Genomic DNA, 21,089 nt, shown 5'->3' with positions numbered 1-21,089 from the left:
ATAAATTGAATTCATACTGGTAAAATTGCATGCAGTTCTTTTTGATTTACATCACATTATTAAAAAAAAAGAGGACTTAACTTATTGATACTGGGTTTTTAGGATGATTGTTTCGACTGCATGCAGATTTACTCTAGCTGATCTACTTATTTGAATCAGTATATCCTGGTATTTCTGCAAGCTCACGCTTCCTCTAGTACCATCAACACATACTGTATTATGGATACAATATACCTTTTTTTTTTTTTTTTGCATTAAAAGCAAGGTAAAGAAGCATCTGCAGGTCTTTTCCTGAAAAGACTTTATTCCTCCATATCTCCTGTCTGCAGAGGAGGCCTGTGTGTAGGAATGATATGAATCATTGTAATCAATGTTTTCTGTTCAAGGGTAGACCAGGTCCCCCGGGTGTCCCTGGGATGCCAGGACCAGTAGGATGGCCTGGACCTGTGGGACCGAAGGTAAGAGTAAAACTCACATGGAATAACCTGTTCAACACCACAATCTGAACAGAACAGTTGTCTCAGTCTCTAAACCACTGACTGCTGGAGGCTGGGAAAGGGCAGCAGTGTGAGGACACTGTGCTTGTCTCCTTTCTCACACTGCTCTGCAAACCTCCCCAGTCTAGGGTTAGGTTACTCCACCTTCAGCCTAGCCCCTGTAGCACTTCTTATGTTGATTAAAATATGTCAAAGGGAAATTGAAAATCAATCTAATGAAGATTCATTGATAACCACTGGTGTCTCACAAGCACACAAATCAGTGTTTTGAAACTGATCATAATTTTTGACTGTTCTTTAGGATGATCTCTCTGCCTGAATGTGCACTTCTTGGCAGCATAACTGTGTGCCCATGTGATCAGAGGGGAAAATACCAGGCTGGTATCAAGGGAAAGGGATTACAAACAGTGAGGACTGATGATTACATCTTTGAAATTTATTCCCATACAAACAAATGTCCATTCCCCTGATTTTTTTTTTTTTTTTTTTAATAACCAACAGCAGAAGAAATGGCAGGACATGCTTTGCTACTGCAGAGTGGTTGCTTCTTCTGCATTTATTATAAAAAATGCCACAGGACAGTCATTTACTGAGTATTATCTTATGCAAAAGGTATACAGCTCTTCACAGGAACCACAGTATTTGGAGTTTCTACTGGGACTTTTGAGATAGCTTGCTTTTCTTCAATCCAGTATGCATCAGGGAAAAGGATTGCACAGAATATGTAGTTTGAAGCTGCATTTTCTGGTAAATCTTTGACTCTTCATTTGCTCCATGAAGGTTGGTGCCCCCACCTCAGAGGACGTGATGCAGTAGCTCTTGCTACTGCAGGAGTAATAATAGATGACTTCTGAATTCAAGCCACATCTGGGAAGCAGACCCTCAAGCTCTTCATCTACTGCAACAGCTATGTTAGGTGAAGAACATCATATTATAGTAGGTGGGAATGCAGGCAAGCAACAAGAGAATATGTACTTAAAGGAGCCAATGTTCACTTTGAACTGTGAGATGGGAAATGGTGTGTGTCCCCAAATGCATTGTGTGCTATGATTTCCCACAGTGAAAGCAGGAGGAAGGCCCAACTACCTTCTTGCCTCAGTCTTAGTACTGAAAGCAGAGCAGTCAGAAAACTCATTCACTGGCCTCTTTGTTATATGAGCTCTAGTTTTATTTATGAAGTCTTCCTAATTTTGTTTTTTATCACCTCATTGTCTATTACTGTTTTTTCATCACACTCCTAGAAGCATTCCTCACATTCAGTAGTAATACTTTCCTATACTTTGACTGCAAGTCCTACTTGCTATTTGATTCCAATTTGCTTTTATTGTCTTCTCTGATACCTGTCTCTGCTGTTCTTTAGATGGCTTCACACTTTAATTTCTTCTGGTCTTTACAAATTTTGGTTTTCTGTCTGTCAATAAAGGATCCGGTTGAATAGAGGCCAGCAGATCTCTGTGCTCACTTCTGTTGTTTGTGTCTCTTTCCTCTCTTTTCTCACTTCTGATCTTCCCAAATTCCTGATAATTGTCTTCACTATAGTAATTTGCTGCATCCTCTTCTTGCTGTAAATCTCCAGTAAGCTGCTGTTTGGTTGGTTTTTTTTCTCATTCCTGTCTCTATGCCTTCTCTTTCTTCAGCTGGGTCTCCTTATTTGTCTTCTTTTTCTTTGACACAGCCTTGGTCCAATCCTTATTTCTCCTACTTTGTTCCTTGAAGTATTTTCTGAACTTCTGCTGGGGCACAGCAGCCAGCGTGAAAAGCCTCTCCATTTCTAGGACAGTGAAAGCCAATGGAGAATGAGAGCCAACTGTATTCTGCTGGTGGTGCTGGTGCATGTCTGTGTGGAGCACTCCATATTTCATGCTAGATATAATTAACTGACAGCAGCCAGAGAAGTTGTTGTAAAGCCTCTTCATGATTTACTGTCTTCAAATGACTGTAAAGCACATGGTGTCTCAGAACTACGATAAAAGTACTCACTATGCCTCCCAAAGCCATAAAGGCTTGCAGCAAAATATCTTTCTTTTCTGCAACTCAGTGGAAATCATGCTGGGTAGAGACAATGCACATTCATGCAGACAAAGGATGTGCTGCTGTTAATTTGCTTGCATGTCCTTTAATAGCATCTAGTGAAACTGAAACACAAGTTGCACACCCAAGACAAAGCAAATAGAAGATAACACATGAGGACACAGGCAGAATACAATTGTGATATAGACCTCTGACTACACCAGGGTCAGGCTTGTCTTAACTATTTGACATAACCTGAACCACTAAGCTGTCAGACATTCAAACATGACCTCTTCAGAGAGCCACAATCAATAACTCTCTTTATTGACCCCTTTAGGGTGAAAAGGGAGAGTTGGGTGTGATGGGATTGCCAGGTACAAGAGGACCAATGGGCTCCAAGGTTTGTCAACCAAACGCTGCGTTTTCAGACATTGGTTTCTAATGCTCTGCTGACAGCTGCTTCCCTCATTAATTTGCTGGAAAGCATTTCTCAAGATATACCTTTTCTAATACAGCTAGAAAGATATGTTCTCCTTCAAGCAAGGTTATAGTGTCTGGTTGGGCTTGGCTGTGGTTTTGGCTTTTCATAAAAAATGCTTTGCTATAAATTATTGTAATGAATTTTTTTTTTTTTTTTTAAAGCAGAACTCATACAATTGTATCCCACTAGAAAACTAGAGTTCTTAAGTATATTTGCAGTATTAATCATGTCTGCAATGTTTTCCACCACCCACCTCAAGACTGTGGAGGTAATTTTGATCCTCTACTAAAACTATGCATATGTCTTGACAGTTAGGTAGTAAGTACAATTTGGTCTGGATATTCTAGTATCTGCATATCATTGTCTATAGCATAGACTCTGACTTTACAAATTTAAGCCACAACATTTTAAGGTACTTGAAAAAATTTGTGTAATCAGTTTATTCAAATAAAGGACTCAAAAGAAGAACTGCACACCACTGTTTACTGTATATTTCTTAAAGAGAAACCCAGTTTTATGGTAGCCTTCACATTAGAATATTACTTAAGGATAATTTAAGGATGTTCCACAGGGAAAAACAAATTCAGAAGAGGAAGATTATTGCTAAAATTATTTTGGATCATGAATTGTGGCATCTAAGGCTTTATTCACTTTCAGTTACATTTTATTTCCCTTGTTTCAATTTTAAAGCAATATCAAACCTGCTGGCTTTACCTGGCTTTTTCACATTGGCTTTTGGGCTGAGTTGTCTTGCCTTTAATTGACATTTCATAGTTCTGTTTCAGTGCAATTTTAGAAGCTGTAAATATTCATTTGCATTTCCAAGTTGATGCAGTTAATTATTTGTGCTTCATTCTTTTTCTTCACTTTAAAGTTTGAAAGTCCAGCTTCTTGGGTGCTCTTGAAAGTGAAAAGTATTAAAATATCTATCATTCCCTTTAGGGTTTTCCTGGAACTAGAGGAGAAAAGGTCAGTGTGACAATATTATAATGTATAATTTAACAATTGGAAACAGTTATGTAAAAAAAAGTAACTGCAGAAATGAGATTGAATTTTGATGAAGTCTGAATGTCCCACTGAGAAATGAAGACAAGCATAAAGAAGGAGCGCAGTCTTGTGGCTTGGGCTGGGATGCTGAAGAAGTGAGTTTTACACCCCATCTTCTTGTGAACAAATTACTACAGTGTGCCTCACTATAGTTTCCCATCTGTAGAATGGATATAATAACCCTTAATTGTTCATCTGGTTTATTTAGGCTATATACATCTTGGCACAGAGACAGTTTTTACTGTAAGACCTTATAGTGGGACCTGAACTTGGATGAAGCCAATTGGGGGGGGAATCAAGTTTGGAAGTATTATGTTCAGGAAAGCATATATTTCAAGTAATTATCTGGGCAGAATGTGTCCCTTTTCCTACAAGTCTTACTCTTAATTCTGTTATAATATCAATGAGAGTAACAAGGAAGCATTTTAGGGTACCTACCATATACCTCATTCTGAAGATATTACCACGTTCTGCATGACTCCAAGAAAAGCCTCGTGTAGGAGAAATATTTATTGCTTCCTCATGAAATGATAGTAATTAAGCTGTTGTCAACCTGTTATCTCTCTCCAGGGATCCAGAGGTGAGAGAGGTGACAAAGGAGTCAAAGGCGACCAGGTAATTTTCTTTTCCAAATGGCTGTGAGCTTTAGCTGAATACGCACGTGAGGAGTAATGTAATTCTGATAGAAAAGAACAGGAGTGGTGTGGAGATTTATGGCTTGGGGGTTCTTTTAACTAAGAAAGGAAAAGTAAAATGCTTTTGATGTAAATGGAGAAATGCTGTTCCCAAAAGAAGGCTCTGGGAGTTGTCCAGGTAGCAGGGTTGCCTGTAGACAAAAGCACAATCGGGATGTTTCTGCCAGAGGAGAGGAAGCAGACATCAGAGGATCGGTCAAAGGAGTGATGTTACCATACAAGGGGCTTAACACTAAAATTTTGCTTATTATTCTCCACCTACCGCGTCACCTGCAGTGCTGAATCACAGTGGGGGTTTTCTTAACTGGTATTGGTACATGGCACTTGTTCTTCCTCCTTCAAAGGAAGGTGCTGCTTTGTCAGAGATAATTTTTGATTATTTTTCTCCTTTTGCTTTGTAGGGAGAAATAGGCTTCCCAGGAATGTTGGGACAAAAAGTAAGTGGGTGTGATGTGTTGAGGAGCTGTGTTAGGTGATTACACAGGGTCAGTGAGTGGCTTCCAGGCCATCCTGAAAAGTATAAAATGTTGTAGGTCTTGCTTGACTCAGTGACCAACACTTCTTGGACTTGATCAAATCCTTCAGGCTTTTTACCTTAGGAGAAAACTCTGAGATTTAGCTGTTTGTTCTTTCTTTTTTTTTTTTCCCCCAGAATGTTGGCTTAGTCATAATCTTCCTCTTGTTTAACATATTTGAACTCTTGATTATAGATTCATGGCTGCCCTAATTGCTTGGGTTTTATTCACTTGAAGCCAATAAATATTTCCTTCTTCATACTCTGAACTGAAACGGCGCTAATATAAATAGCAGTGATAACCCTGACCAGTATTTATGTTATCATTATTCTGTACTTGAGAAACAATCAAAACTCGGATGTTGGCTTATGGATAGAAAACCTAAAGGAGGATAATTTTATGACATAGTCACATCTTATCTCTGAAATTAGGATAAGGAAATAATGGTTGCTTCTAAGGAGGCTAGAAGATGAATGAATTCACCTCCATTTCCCTTTTTTCCATGTCGCATGTGCATCGTAACAGCAAAGCAAGATATTGTTAAGGGGTCAGAGAGTTTTGCTAGTCTTGACCTCTCCAAGTCTCTGAGTGTGTTTCGGGTCTCTTCGTTTGGCCTCCTCTTTAGGAAAGGATTTTTCAGGGAAATGTGGGTAAATTGTATGACATATTTTTTACTTCATACTTGTTTTAAAGTATTCTATTATCATTTTGGATTTCTGAAAAAGAAAAGGTGCTAGCTTTATCTAGAGAAATCATGTGAATGAGAGCACCGTCCATCTGCTGTCTTGTATAAGGCAGGTATAACCATGTACTCACATCCTACTTCCTTCTCTCCACACCTGCCAAGGGAGAGATGGGCCCGAAGGGACAATCTGGAGTACCAGGACACAGAGGACCTATAGGAAGACCTGGAAAACGAGGCAAACAAGTAGGATCATCGTGTTTCCTCTTCCTGTGACTCATGGCATCTGTGTAGTTGTGTCGAACGGCCGTGCAGTCTGTGCTTTTGTGGTACCATGCTCTTTATCACACGGGGAGTGGATAGAAGCCCTGAAACACTTCACATGAATGCACAAGCTATGCAGGGGTTAAACCCTCAGCTTTAGGGCTGGAGCCTTATCTGTAGCATTAAGCTCCCTGGACATGCAGCATGGGGAAAGTTGTATTTTTCCTGGCTTAGTAATGAACTAGTTGACTACAACCTGAGCAGACCTTGAACCCCTCCTTAGAATTCTAAGGAATACAGAGCTATGGTCCTAGCCCTACCTGGTGGCTAGACAGTTGTCGCAAAGTCCACGTCTCAGACAGTGTGGGATGTAACACCATGGTGCTCTACATGTTGTAGATACCAACCCTGAAGCTGACTTAGGGAGTGGGGCCAATTTACAGCTAGGCTGCGACAGCAAATGGGATATATTAAAAATTCAACACATTTCAGTCTGCCCAGGTGCCATCCTCTGACCCTCGTGAAAACAGATTCCTGGGACGAATAAAGGAAGGTCTGTAGGGAAACGCTGGCTTTCTGGGGCTCTGAATGAGGGAGGGATTGCTATGGCTGCTACAAAAACTGGTTCCCCCTCACCTGAGCTCTGGACAGAGAGGCAGCATCAGTATCTTGCAAGAGAGGTCCCACTGCCTGTCCACGAATTTTCTCCCTGGCTCACCAGCACAAAGAGCTACACTACTGCTAGCAAAACCACTGCTTGCGTGCACTGGCAATAGCTGCCTGTACACTAAGAATGGTATGCTGTAATGAATTAAACTGGTGTGTGGTCTGTGGCAACAAAACCCGCTGGTCTATGTATCCAAACCTCAGTCCTGTGTTACCCTGTACTACACTCCTGGTTTCTAGCACATGCACTAAGCGTGCATCCAGTGTCCATTCAGGCTCTGCCCTTGCTCGTGGGCCTGCCTGGAGGTTGCTTTCTGTCCACACCATATAATTTTGTTGAGTCAGGCTTTGTCCAGGCCCAAGTGTTGGTCAACACAGGTCAGCTTGCAGACCCATAAGATCTTGGAGATGGCTAATGCACAGTGCAAAGAACCAAAGTGCTGAAACACCCTCTGTTTCTCCTGTTTCCTCTGTTAACTCTAAACCAAGATTAATTTGTTAGACTGGATATTTATATGGTGATTATCACCATAGTACTGCACGCCAGGGACAGATTCTTCTGCTCTGAGAATGGTCAGGAAGACACATAGTGATCTTAAGGGATGGTAATATTGTGCGGAAGCTGTTCAGGAATGGGATGGTTGACAAATGGTCCCTATTTAGAGTTCAAAATAATTATGCTGGTGGAACTATTTTGTCAGACTTTCAGATGAATTGTAAAGACTAGGAATTTTGTATAAATTTGATATTGACTCCTCCACTGCAGCATTTTGCAAGGAGGGGGTATCAATATTGGTATATTTACCTGTTGCTCTGAGGCCATCAGTTAACATCTGAAGTGAAAGAACAGCCAGTGTGGGGAAAAAATTAAAATTGGGTGTTAGGGAGCGAATAACAGGTCACCAAGTAAGGAAGGTATGTGCAATGTAAATCTGCTAGATGACCCACAAGAAATATTTTTTTGTCCTTGATCTGTCAGGTTTTAAAAGCTTATGTGTGCTTTTTGCTGGTTGTGTTTTGTTTTGTTTTGTTTTGTTTTGTTTTGTTTTGTTTTGTTTTTTAACCGTGCTCATCTGTCCTGCAAAGTAACATGCACAGAATATCTTTCCATAGCATAAGGCAAAGAGAATATGGAGTGCCTGCAGATCGATTTGAACACAGAGCACCCTTTAGTTGGCCTTGGATGTTTTGTCACGTTACAGTGTCTTAATCAAAAAGTGGTGACATAAGGCATGCCATAATTTAGGGCAACAATCAGTGTGACTAAAAGAACTACAGTCTGGCCCTAAATTAGGATTTCCAGGCCCAGGCTCAGTACACAAACCACTTTCTGGTGCCCCGAAGGCAATTTCAGCACTGATCTTCTGCGTGAAAACTGGTTTTCCCTCTCTGTAATTGGTCAACTAGCTATTTCCCTTCTTCTTTTCCAATCCTTTGAAAAAACTTGAGAGTGGCATTTTAAGGCTGTGTGGGTCTGGCTGCTGCCTTTAAGTGCAGTAGTTGTCTGGCTGTTTGTTCAGCTGAGAGGATAGTTTCCATCAGCATGGGTTAATTTCCTGTCTCTTGATACAGCTGACATCCCTAGATGAAAGCAGCTAAATTAGGAAGGTGTCACTTCCACTTCCATTTTGAGATACGTCTTGATTATCCCACTGACTTCTTCAGCTCTCACTTGCCTCTGGGGCAGGCTCTTCCTAAAAGGTGTCCAGGAGGTGGGAGTCGCAAGTCACAGCCTCACTGCCCTCTGATTGAGATATAACACTCAAAGCTTTGTAACTTGGCAATTGACCCTAAGGAGTAAGTTTAGGGTTTCAGTCTCCATAAGGAGCTTCTCTGAATGCCATGGGTGCATGTGAAAAGGCAAAAATATTTAATATAAATCTCTGCTGTTACTATTTAATCTCTCTGTGCTAAACAGGAGAGCATTAAGCAATCATTCCTTCAAAGCAGGAGACACAAACTGCAGCTCGTTTTCAGGCAGTACATGGCCAACTGGCCCTGGTTTGCCACTGCCAGATGGCTATCTATTGTGTGGGGGAAAGAGATTTCCCGCAGACTTCTTTGGGGCTACAAAATCCTGGTCTGCTAGTTCTGTGTTGCGTAATGTAAGAACTAATAGGGATCAGCATCGCTGACGTTCACATAAATCCTGGAATATTTTGATGGCACAGAGCTTACCTAATAGGATTAAAGAAAGCAAATATTCAATTAGTTCTTCATGGACCATGGCAAAATCAACCTTCCTCTGTTGAAATGGTGCAAGTGACATGGGATATAGCATGTTGTATAACAACAAATTATTTTAGCATATATTACTATATATGCTTCATTACCCTGAAATTAGACATGCAACCACTCATCATGCACCCCTGAATGCATATTAACCTGGAATTACACCATCTTCAAAGAATTAATCTCCTTTGTTGTTAAAAGAAAGCTTACATAGTACACATCACTTTTGTTATGCTAAATAATATATGCTGTCACATAAAAATCAAATCAGATATTTAAGCTTTAAGCTATGTAATAAAATTCTGAAATATAAAGCTATGAAATCCAAGCCTTGGAGAGTATATGAGCAGGAAGATAAATATAGTTATTTTTAAGAAGTGTCATCATATTAAATTCAGGAGCAAAAATAGGAAGCTGCTGAGCAGTTCTAGGGTGAAGCTTTCAAATGCCTAAGGGTATGGCTGCACAAACAAGTTCCCAAGAGGCAAATGAGGGCTGATTTTATAGAATATTAGCTATTGTATGGTAATTGTGTGTAAGGTCATCTCCCATAGGTAATTTTACAGCATTTTTGACTGAGTGATGATGTACCAGAGGGACACTGTTTGTCAGCATGGTGTTGCCACACACTAGCTTGCACTTTGTAAAGCCAAGCCCTTTCTTGCCTTGCAATGACTTGTTAACATAGTTATACCCATAGTGAAAGTCAAGGAGATACAGGAGTCCATGGACCTAAAATACTTCTGAAAACAGCATGGGCCTCAAACTCATTAGAGTGCTTCCGAAAGATTACACCCCAAGACTGGGAAATGTCACTGCGAAACCCCTTGCAGACTCCTTAGGGAATTTTATTTTTTTTCCCCAGTGTATATGAGTGCAGTAACTAAGGATTTCCAGCGCCAGCTATTTCAGGTCCACCAGCCCTCTCTTTCTGAGCTGTACTGGCTCCTAGAAAGGTACCAGGGGTAAAAAAGGCATCCTTGAAGAAAGACTATCAAATGATTGAAGTCAGAGCAGGGTGATTACTGACTCCGCGCGATGCAGATCTCTTGGACAGTTCATGTTCAGGAGCAGAAGTCCTGCCTGGGCATGCCTTTCTGTCTCCGCACAGAAGACGACAGCACTTCTTCCCTGGGATGGTGTCTATGAAGCGCACACTGCATGCTCTATTGGCAAATGTCTGGGCTTTATTGAAAGGGAAGACAGTGCTGGCTGGAAGAGGTTATGTGTTGTTAACAGTTCAGCAAATAAATCGATGTCTCCTCTCTCCTAGGGACTAAAGGGAGACATTGGACCTGCAGGTATCATGGGTCCACCTGGAAGACCTGGTCCTTCTGGACAGCCAGGCCCCCCTGGACCTTCAGGATCAGGTAAGCAGATCAGGTGATCTCCTAAGCAGTGTTGCTGCTCCCCCAGCCCCTTCTGCCTTACCATATACTCCTACATAGGCCCCTTTACAAAGGTGCTGCAGGGCTTCATTTGCTTTTCCACTGACAGCAAGGAGAGGATTTCTCCTGAAGGCAGGGCATGCCATCCTTGTCCATTATAAGGACTCTATACCTCATTTTAAAGCCTACATTATGGCTTCTGATGTTTCAAATAAAACAAAAAACATGGCCTGTGTGGTTCCTGTGGGATTTTGGTGGATGGAGATGATGAAAAGCCCTCTGGTAGTCTTGGAGGGACTAGTTAATCATCAAAGGCCTGCTGGTTCTCCAGATATCCTGGCTTACAGCAAAAGATTGCGATTTCTAATCAGCCAGGACATACTCACCCCATGCAGCTCTGTAAAAGAAAACTAGATGAGTCTCAAGTCACAATGGCATTAACGAAAGAAGGGAAGAGAAGGAAAGGGATGGGAGTCAGAGGGGAAAAAAGGGGTAATGGACAAAAGCTCTCTTTGCTTAAGTGCTGGAGATCTATGCTTGCTGCTGTTGTGCATGTTGTAGAAATCACAGGAAAAATCTCGTAACTGGTAGCTGTACGGTTTCAAATCTATGCGTGTACACGAACTCTGGGCAGCTGGTGAGACCAAGCATAGACATGAAGGACAATACATGACCCATAATGTTCTGTGACAGTGAATCCTCAGGTAGTGTTTTCTCAACCTGGATGTATAGTAAAGTATCTAAAAAAAAAAAAAAAGCAAAACCAGTTGGAAACTACTGTTGCTTCAAACGGACAACAGCTGCTTGTACTGCAGCTGGTCTGTTCAATGCCCTCTTCCATTTTGCTTTCCCGTTTTCTCCCCTTGCTTACATCAGTGGGCAGGAAGTCTCTTCTTGTGGTGGTGTGGAATTGGTACATCTGCGAAGCTGGGGGTTGCTTCAAAATCTTCATGTATCTCATATCTTTCATTATGAAACATCTTTGTCTTGAGTAAAATAGCTGGAAATTTTCAGAGGGCAGAATTTTTGTCATGCAAATGGAAGGCAGCCAAGATTTTGAGATTAAAGACTTTTTAAATACTTTATTCCATCCACAGGAAGTTTATGTGTCAGGATCGTTAATCTTTTTCCTCTAGAGTACAAATTCTGATCCTAAAAGACCTTTTTGTCATGATGTCATTGCTTGCAGTACAAACATGTTGACTCACAATCTAATTCTGCAGAGTAGTGCATCCTTGCCAAAGTTTGAAAGTCAAAAAGCAGTATCTTTTCAAATTTTTATTTGTAGCACTTCTGTATTTCTAGTTGGGTTTTCCTGTACAGAAACCTCTGAAACAACATTGCTCAAGTGATTGTACAAATGCACAAGTCCAATGTGTGTTGGCTGTATACAGAGACTGACTCTACTAAACTTGGTGCATAGGTGCTGTAGTGTGATCTGTGTGTTCGTCATGTCCTGAATTTCTGTAGTTTCAAATCACTGGCATTTATTCTAAGCAAATGGTTTCTCTGTTTCTCTGTAAAGTTGGTAGAAAAAATTAAAGAGTGATCTGAAATATGACTGTGGTACAAACTTAGGTCTTTCTCCTGAAGTGCTGGAGTTGGTGGTTCTGGTAATTTCTCCCCTCAGTTCCCAGTGGATTTGATGGGAGATGTGCCTATTTGAAAACATAGGTAAATGCATATATCCACCTGACCTGTACTTTTTCCACTAAGGCTGTGTTTGTGTTTCGTGTATTAACTTCACAGCAAGGCAACCTGGTATTTTCCTTCCTAGGGCAACTTTCAATAGGACCAAAAGGGGAAAGAGGACTTCCAGGGCCTCCAGGGAGATGTGTCTGCAGATCTCCACAACATGTGAATAATCCGCTGTATGAGGAACCGGTGTTTGGACACAGTTATCCAAAAGTCCCTGCAGTAAGCAAATTTCCTGGCAAAGGATGTGGTTCCTAAGTACTTTTCTTGTCAGAGGTGGTATACTCACTAATACTTTGGATTTAACAGGGAAGATGTCTGTTTGTGGGCAATGTGTGATTTCTAGTATTCAAAACCTTTGAGATCCAGTCAGCGCAAAAGAGTTTGGTCTCATAACTAGTCTGAGGGTTGTGTGATTGAGGTGCTGAAATGCAGCTGTTTCAAACCATCGGTAATGTAGCATGTGTTTAGAAACATTTTTTCAAGCCTGAGGTTGCTCTCTTCTGTCTCCTACTGTACATATATAATCTGTTCTTTTTTATTTCAGTAAATTGAAATACATTTCAGATTGGTCAGCGAGCTAAGCATCTTTCTTGCTTACATTTTGTATCTTCTTCTGTAAAGTAGCAATTTCGGAATTGAATATTGGAGTCAAGCATTTTTCATACACAATAGAACTTTCTCCCAAAGCACAAACTGTCTACCTTGAACCAAAAAGGAGTCTGCACAAACCATGGGAGTCAGACTTCTGAGCTCCTGTCTCTAGACATACACTTTATATAACTAATTTCAATCTCTAGCCTTCTTGAAAGCATTTTTACAAGCAAATTGGACAAAGTACTTTAAAGATCAAGTCATTGGTGGATAGTGACCTGGCAATATTTCATCTCTGATTTATTTGGGCTCTGCAAATACTATTTCTGTACTTTTCATTCTGCTGGGCCCTGCCTTATTATTCTGTGCATTGTAGCACTTAATCAGCAATGAAAATGCTACCTTGCCACTGTGTACTGGCATAGCCCAGGCACTCCACTCATGCACGTGGATATTGCACGGAGTCTGGTTGTCTCTGACAATAAGCAGCGATTAGCTCCGTTAGCTTTTCCATCTGTCACATTGCCAGAAAGCAGTTACAGTGCGAGAAAGGGACATACTCACAACACTGTCCATTAAGCTGGGTCATTGAACCCAATACTTTGCATGAATGTGCTGCAAGTCTTGTCAGCTGCTCACTTATTGCTGCCTGTGTTGCATTACAAAAAAAGCTCCATTTCTTTTAAAAAGTAATGGTGAGAGAAGAAAGTGCATGAAATAAGGTTGAATATCACATCACGCTGCGTGCTATTGCAAAAATACTATCGTGTACTTCATGGCATGGAGAACCCATAGGAAAATGTACAAGGCTCGCAATATCCTGTGTGGGTCTTACCATCCTCCTTCTCCATCAGGCACAGTTTCATAATAAATCTTAAAAGATGGTAATGAGCATGTAACTACCTAAAATATAAGTACCCTACACTATTGCTATGAACCCTCATTTAATGAGGACCAAGTGCCATTTTTTTCTCAGAAATGTGGGATGGCAAAGCAGCAAGCCTTAGCTCTAAAAGCAGAGCACTCGCAGAGCAGTGTTCCTCATTTGCCTGCCCCATTTGCTTTACTCCCTCAAGTGCCAAGAACAGGAGCTTAAACATTGCTATTATTAATTCTGTTCAGATCCCCAAGTAGCAGCTTTGAAGCCTGCCTTGTACTACCCCAAAACTATTGTCAGGGTTTCTACAGCCATGCATGGAAAAGACCCAGAGAGGGTGCTCTGAGCCCCCAGTCCCGGTGTTGCGTGTTTTGCCAAAGCAGCACCCAACTGCAGCGCGTCCCCAGTGCAATCACCCACTCGTGCATCAACTCATCCAGTGCCAGTGCTGCCAGCGGAAGGAAGAGGCTGGAAAACAAAGAACTGGTTTTCTGTCACTGGCTAAGGTTCATCCAGCTTTTGAATCTTTTGTGATTTCAAAGGCCGGTATCTGTAACAGAGAGTTTCAGAGAGCACAGATCTGCTGTTGCTTTGAAGAGAAATAGAGCTCTGGGTCTGGGACTTGAGCTCCTGAGCACAATTACAGAATCAGTTCTTTGCTGGCTTTCTATTTCTTTGCTTTCTTTCGTTCAAGCTGAAGGCATTTTTATTCAATGCTTTTTTAATGAAATTGGCCTTTGTTGAGGGCTATGGGAATGTTCTGCCATGTAAAAACTTCAGGGTAATTTGTTTTAAAAAGAGCCAATTCTGTTTGTGCTGGTGGGAATCAGGCTCAGCCCTAAATCCATTTTGCTCAGAAGCACTCCATTTGCTTTTTCTTAATTTAAAAATGGTTTGGATCTTGCTAAAAGTAATCTGATTAAGCTGCTGAAGGAAGAGATTATTTCCTAATGCCCCTTAGAACGAATTTCAGTGACTGAGACATTAAAAAATTGGTAAGAGAGCAGCTCATCCTAATTTGTCCATTTTGAACTGATTTTTTTCTGTTTAATTGAAAACTTGGCTTTAGACTAAAGTATATGCGTATGAAGAAACATGCATTTCAATGCCAGTTAAATCTAAACAGAATACAAAGTAGTAAAAGGTAAGTGAATGTTGCATTGAGCAATGCATTATTTATTTTGTAGCCACGAGCATGACTAAAAAATTACAGAAAAACCCACAAAAAAGCACTTATGCCCATATGGATTTTGCAGTTGTTCCAGCATATAACCATTTGAGCATCTGACAGTTTTTTGCAGCAATGACTGTGCACAAGTATTTGCATGATCATTACCTGTGGATGTGCCTTTTGAAATACGGGCCATTGGAGCCATAGCTAAGTGCTCAGGAAAGACCATTCTCCTTTGGAAACTCATATTTCTTCTTACCATTTGCAAAGGGGCCTCTTATGGTCTGGAAGACCATGGGTGTAAGTTCTCACACCTTTCTGTTTATGAAAACAACCAAACCATTTTTCTGTGTAATTATGTACCTGTTTGCAGATACATAGGTCATTTGGCAAAACTAGATTCCATGACAATCCAAAATACTTCTTGAGGGTTGCCAATCACATTTTTTTTCTATGTCCCAGATTTTTGTGGTGAATAATCAAGAAGAATTGGACCGGTTAAACATGGAAAATGCCTTAGCTTTTCGAAGAGATCAGAGATGTTTGTATTTCAAGGATACCTTTGGATGGCTCCCAATTCAGGTGAAAATATGACTATGGTCTCAGAAGACTCGTGAGTGTATGTTTCATTTTTAAATGCAGAAAATACTTCTGTGCTTAAGGTCTTATGCAGAAACAATGAAGCAAACTGAGAAAAAGCTCATTTTTGAGCGCTGCCACAACTGTACATAATTCTGTGGTTTTTGTTTGCAAGAGTCTTAACTACTGAGGCATTAACTCATCGGTGTTGCAGGTTTTGCTAACCTCCCTACGAACCAGGATCCACTGGTGAACAAACTGGGGCTGAGTTCAGGGAATTCCAATAGTAAAGAGCATTTTTTATTTGATAGAAAAAAAGGCAAAAACTCACCAGGGTACAAAATTGCAGAAAAACACAAACCCTGCAAACCAAAACCATGTATTTCCTTATTGCTTGAAGGAGCTAAACTAAGTCCCACTGAAATCAGCAGCAGGATCCTTCTTGTGTCCACTGAACTTTGAATCAGATTCTATATAAACCCTGTGAACCACCAAATAGCGGGATACGAAAAGCCACTTGCGTGATCTGCCCCCCCACAGCCCTTCACCTCTGCTTGCTAGCCAGGCTGCTTGTGGTCTGGTTCAGTAACTGCTGTGTGTTTGCTTGGCCAGCTCACCCCTTTCTACCCCGTGGATTACCACCTCCAGGATGGTGGTACCTGTGGAGATGGGATCGTACAGGATGGGGAAGAGTGCGATGACGGCAATGCAGTTGTGACTGATGACTGTATAAGTAAGTTACAGCGCATCAAAAGCAGCCTCTTTCTACCAAGGATGGTGTATTAGTTGTTTCCACAGGATACACTGCTGTGTAAATCACACAAGTGTTTCACTCGGGTGAGTTTACATGATCTGTGGATCAAGTGCAGACATGGGGAGAGAGAGGCATCATGGCCATAGTGCAGAAACTGAGGTCCTTTGTGCATGTGGACGCTACACACCAGCATGAGACAGTTGATCCAAGTACTTCTCATGCATCCTCATTGAGGACATGCATCTCACTGAGCAGAGGTTTCTGCAGTCAGAGCAAAACCACTGCATTTCAGGGGCCAAACCCAGCAGCTGCTTCACACCTTACCGAGGGGCTGCCGGCTTTCTGGCCAAAAGGGGCAGCATACCTCTGCAGCACACCACAAAACCCCTTAGGATAGACACTGAAGCTGACTGTTTCTAATAGTAAGCTAGATCCTGGGTCCAGCAAAGCTGCTCTGGATTTTGTTATTCATTTGCATAGGGAAGGTGTCAGCCCACTACCTTCACCGTTATGTTTATACAACATTTGATTCCTGTCTAGTCAAGCTTCCTTTCATTTTGCTGGTTGCAGATAGCGAAGAGCATATAAGCATACAACCAGCTGTGGCAACCTTCACTTCTACCTTTCAGTTACTTTTACTGCTTTATTCCTTCCCCAGAGCCCACCACTCTACACCTTGTACAGCTGATGCACAGCAGGTTTGGTACTCTGCTGGTTCTAGCAAAGGGACACTTCACATTTCAAAATGGGTATCGGCCAACACTGAAAGATGCAAATTTTGGTTTTGGTTTTGTTTTTTTTTCATTTATATAGCCCTTCATTTTTTAGCCTGACTTTGAAAATGAGGTGTGTGCAGCCACGGTCTATGTGAGCTTGTCCATCCATTTGTCCATCCCCACCCTTCTCCTCATAACTTAGGAATCCCAGCCAACTCCTCCATGATAACAGAAAAGAGATTTCAAAGACAGTTCAGTTGCAGCAGGTATAGGGAGACACATAAATAGATGCCCTTCTAAACTTGCCTGACTGCAGAGTAATCCAGTGAGAGAGCATGAGCTCTCCAGGCTCCAAGCACGAGGAAGTGATTCAATTAGAATTTGCAATCAACTGTGGGGAACAAGCATGCAGGAAAATAGTGTTCATTAGTTCTAGTGCCTGCAAAATTGTACATTGTGTGTCTGGAGGCACATCGTGTTACTTTGTGCTATACACTGGGCAAACCTCCAGGTTGATCAAGGGCTTGCAATACTTAGACTTCTGAGACTGATGTGACCCAAAGAGTTATCATTGAGTTACTTGGAAATGAGCACATTGTCATAATTTTGCTCTTGTGACTGAGCCAAAAGAAAAAGGTTAACCAAATGTTAAGTGGATTTAATTGTGAAATATGCTCATTGTTCTTAGAAGCACCAATTTCTAACAAACAGATCCTTGGTGCAATTAATTAATAATTTCTATTTGTAAATAACACACTTTAACTCTTATAAACTCCTGTTCCTGAGTGTCCTTTAAATCTGTTGCTTAGTAGTGTCTCTGAGAAGATGATAAAGGGATTTTAGCTAAATAAATTTGTTCGAGTTATAGTCACACTCAGAAAGTTGAAGACATCAAAAGTGAAGTCCAGTTGCTAAAACAGCAAGCAAACCCACAAATTACTGCAGCCTACATGCTGGTTCACTGTGAAAAAATGTCACAAGGCCAACTCACGATCAAGTCAGTAGGAGTCGGCAGTGGGAAAAACACCTTTTTGGCAACCATTGCATACTTTTTTTTTTTTTTTGATAGATATGCAATAGGCCTGCACAGTTCTGTTCGTGTGCGGGAACTCACTTGCAGTAGACTCACATAGATACTGTGCAATATTTGGTAAAGTTCTAGGTTGGGATTTTCAAAACACTTAATGACCTCAGAGTGTTGTGTTTTTTTTAAATTGTGACCTCCCCAAATCATTTATGTTAACTGTATTTTATGCTTCCTTTAATTTGTTTTGATAGCAATTGTCTATGGTAATAATAATTGTTGGAATAAATGCTGTTGTAATTAGTGTTGCTGTTGTAATTAGTGTTTCTGTAGTAATTATGTTTAGCACTTATCCATTCTTTCCCTTGATCACTGAAATTAGGCTACAAAAAGCATACCCTTTGTGGTTAAGAATATTGCTCCTCCTAAGACAGTCCTTACAGGATGCCCTCCCCAAATTCCATCGCTTCATACTTTACCCTTAAAAATCTATTTCCACTGACCTCACCTGCCTCTTTTACGTATGAAGTGCCTTGAAGGTATTTCTTTCTGTATTTTTCACTAGGATGCCGCCGGGCTTACTGCGGAGATGGCTACAGGCACGAGGGGGTTGAAGACTGCGACGGGAAGGATTTTGGATATTTGACATGTAAAACATATCTCCCTGGGTATGTATGAGCTGTCTTCACTTCGGTTCAGGGGTTTTTGGTTGTGTTGGGTTTTTTTTTTCTTTTTTTCTCTTTGCCAGCTTTAAACCAGAAAAGTATTACCCACTTAAACCTTGTTCCACTGGGACTGCTGTGGGTAGCAGGGGAGAAAGTCTGTCAGAATATTTCTGCATATCATTGACTTTAAGGGCTGAATCTCATCTCTCAGTAATAAGCACATGCCTCTTACTGTACAAAATGAAGGTCACAGACATATGTTTGCCCATTGTTTGCAAAGATTTCCTCAGTCAGTGATATTGTCATTGCATTAACGTTCACCCATAACATACGAAGAGTAGGAAAGACCATGAGAATGAAATTACTGCACTGAAGGAGAAAAAAAAACAAAACCCAAACCACAGCCTCCAACTGACCTCCTGTTGCCCTTACTCTAGGGGTATCTTTGTTTCTGAATCAACCAGTCACCTACCAGCCTTTTCAAAGATCAGGAAATTCACTCAGCAGCCGATGCAAAGCCATGCATCCGCTTAGCAATGTCTTTCATTTAAAACATCTGCTTATCGTTGGCTTGCCTTCTCCACCTTTGAGCAGCTTCCTCTGGTCAGCATTTTGCCTCCAACAGCAGTACCTCTATTTAACTGTCAGGTATTGTTACTGGCTAGCAGGAAACATTTAATTTGCAAATGAAATTATGTGCAGAGCCCTCATCATTCATGGAAGAATAATGTGCTAATTGACAGGAATAAGGAATCAGAGGATCTCTTTGTAAGTCAAGTGCTGCACTAATCCTTCCACTGCAATAGTTGGAGCACTCCTGGTGTAAGAGATTACTAAAGTTAAGACCAGCAAACGTGACAACCTGAAGCATTTTACAGTGACCTCCTCTTCAGATAGTGTGGAGCTGTTTTTCTACTGCAAAAACTATTCCCTTCTAAGAGTCTGAAGTTCAGTGCCAAAAATAGCACCCCAAAAGCTTGAGAAATTTTTATAAATTTCGATTTCCATGTATAACCAAGTTGTGAAGAGCAACTGAGATCCTTTATTTTCTGCAGTCGGCAAATTATCTGCTAAACTAAAGACAAAGCCATGAATCATGAGTAAAATGGGATAAGTATGCGAGCATGGCACTCTCATGGGAGTTTCATCCCAAAGCACCCTTTCCTCCAAGAGCTCTGCTGCAACTGATTTTCCCATTTTCTGCTCTTTCCAGCCCCCAAATCCCTCCTCGTATTTCACACACCTTCACTTCAGATTTTATGTTTTCTGAGAATGTGGGTTATGCAGGGACATAGTTTTAAGGACCTGCTTAATCCACACTTTGTGGATTATCTGATGGATGGGTTATTCACTTAGACATATGGCAGCAATAAAAACTCATTTAAATGCTTATTTTATTAACATCTCTGCTCAGGTCTTCAGTAGGTAGAGTCACTGCATCCTAGTTGAAGTCAGTAGAAAGACAAAATTACTGTTTGTTCTTATTTTGCAAGGATCCTTCCATTTGCTTTTTATTTTAAAGGTGGGCATGTGTCCCTCATTATTTCAAGCACATGAAAAATAAGCTAAAGGTCAGGCATAGTCACGCCTGCTGGAGCTATTGGAAGTAACTGGAAAAACACTTAACTCAGCCTCAGACATTTTGTTACACAGTTCCTGTGGGCGAGCTCCAAGGCCTTGTGCACCCACCCCTGCATGACACTCAAGTCCAACTGCCAATGGGGATTTTGGGGGTTTTTTTGATTAACGTTACTGGGAATTAAGTCTTAGTTTCTCCTGGACTGTTATTTTGCTGACAAGGGGGGACACAGTGGACCACTGTTGGAAATTACCCTGTTGTTTTGGATCCCATATGTTGCTGCACATGGCATTTTCTCATGTTCTTCCCTCCTACAGAGAGTTACACCCAGAAACCACATCACATGACTATAGCACACTTTGAAACTGAGATGTTCTCTTTTATTTTAGGTCTTATGGAAAATTGAGATGCACTTCTTACTGCTACATTGACTCTACACAGTGTCGATACTTCACATGAGGGAAGCGGAGGTGGGTAGCATCCCACATGTAGTGGGGTGCTAGGTGCTACACTATCATCTATCCAAGGAGGACTGGAACAAAAAAATCCCCACTCATCTCTGTGTGAAAACAAACAAAGAGACATTACACTGCTGATAGCCATTTTGAGATTTTTTTTTTTTTAAATTAAGTCAGATTGGGGAAAAATAGGACCACTGCATCCTGTCTTAATAGAGAAATGTCAAACAGCGTTTGCCAGTAGGACTTTCATGTGGCTGTGGATGGCAACTTGCTCTCCATCACAAATGCCACATTAAGCTCCTGGAGACTGAATTTCACTAACCAGGAACATCATGTAACAATTACCTCGATTTAGCACTGTTAAACCTATGTGTAAGTTTGTCAGGGTTTTTGTCTTTAAACCTTCTCGGCATAAACACGAAGCATATCTTGGATGTGGTGTTTATAGAAACTTTCTCTTTTATCACAATGTGAACTTTGTAAGTATTGTATCCCTA

At 41.0% G+C, this 21,089-nt stretch overlaps 1 protein-coding gene across 1 annotated transcript in view; it reads left to right on the top strand.

Annotated features, from left to right (window-relative positions):
• The window catches only part of COLQ (collagen like tail subunit of asymmetric acetylcholinesterase), a 41,131-nt gene extending 20,541 nt beyond the window's left edge, over positions 1-20,590 (top strand). Inside the window, exons 6-17 of the mRNA XM_086468056.1 lie at positions 387-458; positions 2,845-2,907; positions 3,931-3,957; positions 4,606-4,650; positions 5,132-5,167; positions 6,093-6,173; positions 10,363-10,459; positions 12,255-12,394; positions 15,277-15,396; positions 16,006-16,126; positions 18,453-18,555; positions 20,521-20,590. Of these exons, the coding sequence (XP_086324182.1) occupies positions 387-458; positions 2,845-2,907; positions 3,931-3,957; positions 4,606-4,650; positions 5,132-5,167; positions 6,093-6,173; positions 10,363-10,459; positions 12,255-12,394; positions 15,277-15,396; positions 16,006-16,126; positions 18,453-18,555; positions 20,521-20,590 (975 nt within the window). The remainder of the gene's footprint in view (positions 1-386; positions 459-2,844; positions 2,908-3,930; positions 3,958-4,605; positions 4,651-5,131; positions 5,168-6,092; positions 6,174-10,362; positions 10,460-12,254; positions 12,395-15,276; positions 15,397-16,005; positions 16,127-18,452; positions 18,556-20,520) is intronic.
• Positions 20,591-21,089: the final 499 nt, after the last annotated feature.

The sequence above is a fragment of the Leptosomus discolor genome, chromosome 7 (genome assembly GCF_034619465.1).
Source record: "Leptosomus discolor isolate bLepDis1 chromosome 7, bLepDis1.hap2, whole genome shotgun sequence".
In the NCBI taxonomy this organism is placed as follows: domain Eukaryota; kingdom Metazoa; phylum Chordata; class Aves; order Leptosomiformes; family Leptosomidae; genus Leptosomus; species Leptosomus discolor.
The sequence above is the reverse complement of the archived record's forward strand: the minus strand, read 5'-3'. Positions and strand labels throughout refer to the sequence as shown.